The sequence below is a fragment of the Lutra lutra genome, chromosome 1, assembly GCF_902655055.1.
Source record: "Lutra lutra chromosome 1, mLutLut1.2, whole genome shotgun sequence".
Classification (NCBI taxonomy): Eukaryota; Metazoa; Chordata; class Mammalia; order Carnivora; family Mustelidae; genus Lutra; species Lutra lutra.
In genome coordinates, this window is record NC_062278.1 from 212757735 (window position 1) to 212764385 (window position 6651).

The 6651-nt window shown below is 39.8% G+C and overlaps 1 protein-coding gene across 1 annotated transcript; it reads right to left on the bottom strand.

The window, feature by feature from the left end:
* Nucleotides 1–338: 338 nt before the first annotated feature.
* LOC125107144 (olfactory receptor 7A10-like) lies at nucleotides 339–1310 on the bottom strand. The gene has a single exon (XM_047741955.1). The coding sequence runs from the start codon at nucleotides 1305–1307 to the stop codon at nucleotides 339–341; it is 969 nt and encodes a 322-aa protein (XP_047597911.1). The 5' UTR covers nucleotides 1308–1310.
* Between the last annotated feature and the right edge of the window lie 5341 nt (nucleotides 1311–6651).

Below are 6651 nucleotides of genomic sequence, written 5' to 3' on the forward strand. Positions count from 1 at the left end.
ACAACTATGGTTATTCCTTCAGGAAGTTTAGGGAAATTTTACTTGGCATGATATATGTTATTTGAAAAGAAATCATATTTAAGAAATCAAGGCAGTCCTGTAAATGATATGGAAGTTTTCAAATATTTCTGATCCAATGTTTGGAAGAACTGTGGGAATGTATGAAAATGGATAAAGGGAAAGACTGTATGTATATCAGACAGAGTAAAAGGCATAGAAAATAGAGTTATCTGAAATTGTAAAGAGAAGTTGTATTCTAAGAAATGGAAACTTTAGGAAATACATAGGATCAAATTCTATTTCAAAATGATCAAAAATCATGACTTTGAGCCCTGCAATCAAGGGCACTTCTTCACCACCAAGACACTTGTTCCTTTTAGAGCTTCCATCCTGAAGAATCTCATTAGAGCCTCCTTTATGTCTCTGTTCCTCAGGCTGTAGATGAAGGGGTTCAGCATGGGTGAGACCACAGTGTACATCACTGAGGCTACTGCAGTTGCATGGGAGCTCTGGGTAATAGCAGAGCTAAAGTACACTCCCAGGACTGTAAAATAAAATAAGGAGACAACTGATAGGTGAGATGCACAGGTGGAAAATGCTTTGTACTTACCCTGAACTGATGAGATTCTACATATGGAGGAAATAATCTTTGAGTAGGAGTAAAGTATCCCAGCAAGGGGACCACCAGCCAGCAACATAGCTGAAACATACATTACTGTGTCATTAAGAAAGGTATCAGAACAGGCAAGTTGGATCATCTGATGAAGTTCACAGAAAAAGTGGGGGATTTCCACCTCTGAACAGAAGGAAAGCCGCAACACCATCAAGCTTTGTAACAAGGAATTCAGGACACTCATGATCCAGGACACCATAACCAGCAGTACACAGAGCAGGGTCTTCATGGTGACCATGTAGTGCAGTGGGTGGCAGATGGCCACAAAGCGGTCATAAGCCATCACAGCCAGGAGAAAGTTGTCCCAGCCTGAAAAGAGTGTGGAAAAACAGATTTGGCTGATGCATTCTGAATAGGTTATAACTTTGCTCTGTGTCTGTATATTCACCAACATCTTTGGGATGATGGTGGAGGTGACACAGATGTCTACAAAGGACAAGTTGGCAAGGAAGAAGTACATAGGTGTGTGGAGGTGGGAGTCAGAGCTGACAACCAGGATTATGAGCAGGTTTCCAAACACAGTGATCAGGTACATGAAGAGGAAAACCCCAAATATGGGGAGCTGCAGTTCTGGATCATTTGATAATCCCAGAAGAAGAAATCCTGAAATGTAGGTATCATTGCCTGGTCCCATGTGGTTGTTACGATGTCTAGAAATTAAGAAAAAAAAACATCATTTTTGACACAAATGGGCATTGGTATCATGGCAGAAATGTTATAATTACAATGACATGTGAGGGATAAAAAGCAGGCATAAAATAAATTGGATGAGTTTTATTCTTTCCTGGGAGTTTGGGAAGGCCTAAACAGAAGGAGACATTTGCAGAGAGACCTCAGAGAAGACTGCATGGGAGACACAAGGTCATCTGGTGACTTCTGTAACCTGCAGAAAAAAAAAGCCAGTGCAAAGACCCTGAGAAGGCACTCTTGTTTGGAAACCAGGACTCAAATGGAGCCAGTGTCGTCAGGAGACCATCAAGAGGAAGAGTGATGAGAGGTAGTGTCAGGAAAGGCTGAGGAATGAGGTTGCCTCCCCACTGAAGTGTGGACTTCAATACACAAGAAATACTTCATTCACATGATGTTCCTTGCACATCAGTAAAAATGGATCCCTTCCTTATTTCCAAGTGTTATTTAACATCTCTATTTTAAGGGTCCCAAATTGGCTACAAGGCTACCAGGCACTTCTCACCCCCAGCTACAGTACTTAGGAAAGAATTTATACTAATTAAGTTCTCAATATCAAATTATCACTACCCTCATGAATATAGAAAAGTACCCAATTTCCAGGTGGTAAGACTTCCATGAATATGTAATTTGGTGCTCAATTTTAACGTGACCATTTTCTCTTGCATTTAGAGAAGTATAAAAAAACTAAAAGGAGGCAGAGAAAAGGAGGAGGGTGAAGAAAAGACAAATAAACCCAGATGGGTCCTTAAAGATCATGATGATAAGAAAGTTTTCCCGCTTCTGGCTGAATTCCAGCTCTAGGTATATCACCTTGATGTCCAAAGTAACTAATAAAACAGCAAAAAGCAATTTCTCCAAAAGAGAAAAGAGTGATATGTTTGTAAGACACCTTAATGTATGAACATCCACTAGAAATATGAGCAAAAGGAACAAATTCACAGTTGACCTCATGAAATATACAACATACAGAAATGAGGGGTTATCAAGATGAAATTGTCAAAGACTTTTTTTATATGATATTAAATGCAAAATTTTGGAATCAGTGAATTAGTTTTGGACCTTGGATCTACCACATCTTAACTGTTTGAATTTGGGAAGACAACCAATTCATTTTAAAATGTTATTCTCACTGGAATAGTGGGGTTAGTGATATTCATCTTCCTAAGGTAGTTGACAAATTGAGTCCATATATGTAAAAAGTTGATCATAGTTCCTTCCTATTAATATATGAATGGTTATTCTCTTTGTTCAGTCATCTTTGGGTGTTTGTGTAAATACATATGGATTTGTGTGTTTGCATGTGCACACATGTTTAATATAATGTGGAAAAAAAAGCATTGGAATCCAGTAAAGGAAAGGGGAAAATGGTTTTAACAGAAGGCCCGTTCCTGATGTGTGAAAAACAGTATGGTTGGAGAGTACATCAAAAGACCAGGTTGCAGAGGGAAAATACAGTGTGGGTGCTGAGTTTGCCTCAGACTCCAGGGAGCCTATCCTGACTGCTCCACTGGCCTCCTTATGGATCCACCTCAGGACTCTGATCTAATTGTCATTCCTATCTCCATGCACTGTTTGTTTGACCACACTTGTTTTTCTGTGGCTGGAGAGTGGATGAGGCTGGCTCTTCTCTTACTTTCCTTGGTGGCATTTATTCCTTTTTTATCTTAGTCTTTGGTGTTTGCTTTGTTTGACACAAAATTCAATGGGTACCTGTCAGTCTTATTACGGTGTTCCTTGTCTGACATGTAGAAACCTTCCCAAATCATACTCTGTAAATCTTGAATGTTCCAAATCTAACCCCTTTCAGTATATGATTTATTCTTGAAGACCCTGTGTTATATGAGCAGTTATTTCCCTCACCAGCTTTGTCCATGTCTTTATGTTCACAAGGGTGTGCATTTTTATAGAAACAAGTTTTAAGAAAATGAGATATCATTAAATAGGAAGAATGGTAGGGAAAACAAACTCATGTTAAATATGGTAGATTCAAAGAAACTTCTTCAACAAAACTGGACAATACTCTAATACTAACATTTTACAGAAAAGATATATAATAACAACAATCACATCAACATGGGTCTCTAATTCATGATTAAATGGATAAAACCTTGGGAATAAAAGAACAGGAATATATACTTTTTAATACAGAATGCAGGAAGCAATAACCCAAGTTATAGTTTGAGTGTATGTAACTATAAATGCATTCAGTCATGTTTAAGAGAAAGGTACGGGGGGAGGCGCCTGGGTGGCTCAGTGCATTAGGCCACTGCCTTCGGCTCAGGTCATGATCTCAGAGTCCTGGGATCGAGCCCCACGTCGGGCTCTCTGCTCAGCGGGGAGCCTGCTTCCTCCTCTCTCTCTGCCTGCCTCTCTGCCTGCTTGTGATCTCTCTGTCAAATAAATAAATAAAATCTTTAAAAAAAAGAGAAAGGTACAGGGGATCTTTAATTGGATAGGAAAGAATGTATTTCATATAATAATAGGAAGTGATTGTTATTTTTTTTTCAAATGATCTAACTCCAGAATATAAAATGGTAGAATTAAGGACAATTAGATATGCAATAAGATGGCAATATGTGAAAAAAGCAATTCTTAGTACCGAGGATGCAGAAGAATTTCAATACTTCAAAGCAATGAAGGAAACACAATGTCATCAACTGATAATTTTTACCACTCAAAATATGTAGGCTCTCACTCAGTCCTATGCATACATCTATACAAGATACATGGATTAAGTGGCAAAGAGCAAACTGGTTTTAAAAATAATGCCATTCTTTCTTACAAGAATACAATTAAAACACAATAAAAACACTACAAGAAAGCAACACACTTGCAAAAACAACTTGTATATAGGAAGTAAGTGGCTAACAAAGTCAAAAATATATTCAGCCTCTTTAGTATTAAAATAGTTATAAACTGCTCCTTGGTATATCCCTTCATGCATATTAAGTACATTTTCCCCTGTGGTTGCCACTGGGAGAGACAACTGTGAAGTATACATCTCAAAAACTGCTGTCACAAGGTATTATTTACCTCCACAGATCTGGATCCTTCTAATAAAAATAGAACAAGCTAAATACACCCCATCTGAACTTTCTTTTTAAAATATTCTCACTCCAGTGCTCACACTTCCGAGCCTAATGTCATGTTTTCCTACTCCCCTTACCTTCAAAAACTCCTTGAATATGTTCTAATTTCACTGGAAACACTTTATGTCCCTTAATCTTTCCTCTGTCTCATCCAACTTGACTCCCATTCCCACAACATGTTGTGATCCCTTTATTGATGAGTCCAATGAACACTTCTTTTTTTTTTTAAGATTTTATTTTTTCATTTGGCAGACAGAGATCACAGGTAGGCAGAGAGGCAGGAAGAGAGAGAGAGGAGGAAGCATGCTCCCCTCGGAGCAGAGAGTCCCATGTGGGGCTTGATCCCAGGACCCCAGGATCATGATCTGAGCCGAAGGCAGAGGCTTTAACCCACTGAGCCACCCAGGCACCCCAACACTTCCTTTAAACATATATTAAATGAATTATTTGTAAAGTATTTTGCACTTTATTTTTTAAAGTCTTTATTTATTTGACAGAGAGAGAGACAGAGTGAGAGAAGGAACACAAGCAGGAGTGGGAGAGGTAGAAGCAGGCTTCCCACTGAGCAGGGAGACTGATGTGGAGCTCGATTCCAGGACTCTGGGACCATGATCTGAGCCAAATGCAGATGCTTAATGACTGAGCCACCCAGGTACCCCTTAAACTAATTATTTTTAACCTTAGTATTTAACCCAGCAAACAAACATGTAATCTCGTGGCTCTAGATAAGTTGGTTAGGTTCACAGGTAACCTCAGGTAAAGGCTCTCAGGTTCCATTCTCTCTGATCCTTTCCTGAAATACTTGTTGAGTTCTTAGACTCACCTGGGTGGGGACTGTAAGATGAAAGTCTTCATGTGGAGGTCTTAATTCCTCCCCAAGTGGTTGGTAATGGAGACCCAAGCTCTGTTCTTGGACAAGACAGCAGGAAGTGGTGAAACATGGGTTCCCCAGCCAGACTTAGAAACTCAAAAGCAACAACCATGTCCTTTCCTGCACAAGGATAAGCCATGGTAAGGGACTGCAGTGGAGGAGATATTTACAGCTCCCTGTGTCTAGTCATTAGGCACTGTTTCTAGTGTTACTTTCACCTCTGAGCATATTATTTCCCTGTGGACCACTGGTCTGCAAATCTCTAAAAAGAAATTTTTTTTCAGTCAATTCTCTGTTCCTAGGAGACCAGATTAGAAGTCAGGTGAATCCAACTTTTCTTACTTCTTCTCCATGATCTTGCCTGACTTCCAGAGCTCTAATCTCCTTCCATCTTATTACAATTTTGAGTTAGTATTTTCTCCAAATCTAAGACTGAAGGACCGCTTAATCAGGTCTCATGGACCTCCAAAATAATTTATTTAGTTATTTATTTTAAGTTTTTTATTTTTTCAATGTAACAGTATTCATTATTTTTGCCCCACACCCAGTGCTCCACGCAATCCATGCCCTCTACAATACCCACCACCTGGATCCCCCAACCTCCCACCCCTTGCCCCTTCAAAACCCTCAGATTGTTTTTCAGAGTCCATAGTCTCTCATGGTTCACCTCCCCTTCCAATTTCCCTCAAATAACTTCTCCTCTCCATCTCCCCATGTCCTCCATGTTATTTGTTATGCTCCACAAATAAGTGAAACCATATGATAATTGACCCTCTCTGCTTGACTTATTGCACTCAGCATAATCTCTTCCAGTCCCATCCATGTTGCTACAAAAGTTGGGGATTCATCCTTTCTGATGGAGGCATAATACTCCATAGTGTATATGGACCACATCTTCCTCATCCATTCGTCCATTGAAGGGCATCTTGGTTCTTTCCACAGTTTGGCGACCATGGCCATTGCTGCTATAAACATTGGGGTAGAGATGGCCCTTCTTTTCACTCCATCTGTATCTTTGGGGTAAATACCCAGTAGTGCAATGGCAGGGTCATAGGGAAGCTCTATTTTTAATTTCTTGAGGAATCTCCACACTGTTCTCCAAAGAGGCTGCACCAACTTGCATTCCCACGAACAGTGGAAGAGGGTTCCCCTTTCTCCACATGCCCTCCAACACATGTTGTTTCCTGTCTTGCTAATTTTGGCCATTCTAACTGGTGTAAGGTGGTATCTCAATGTGGTTTTAATTTGAATCTCCCTGATGGCTAGTGATAATGAACATTTTTTCATGTGTCTGATAGCCATTTGTATGTCTTCATTGGAGAAGTGCC

Excerpts from the sequence above, each read along its gene's own strand:
- LOC125107144 (XM_047741955.1), bottom strand. The coding sequence starts at position 1,307 with ATGGGACCAGGCAATGATACCTACATTTCAGGATTTCTTCTTCTGGGA.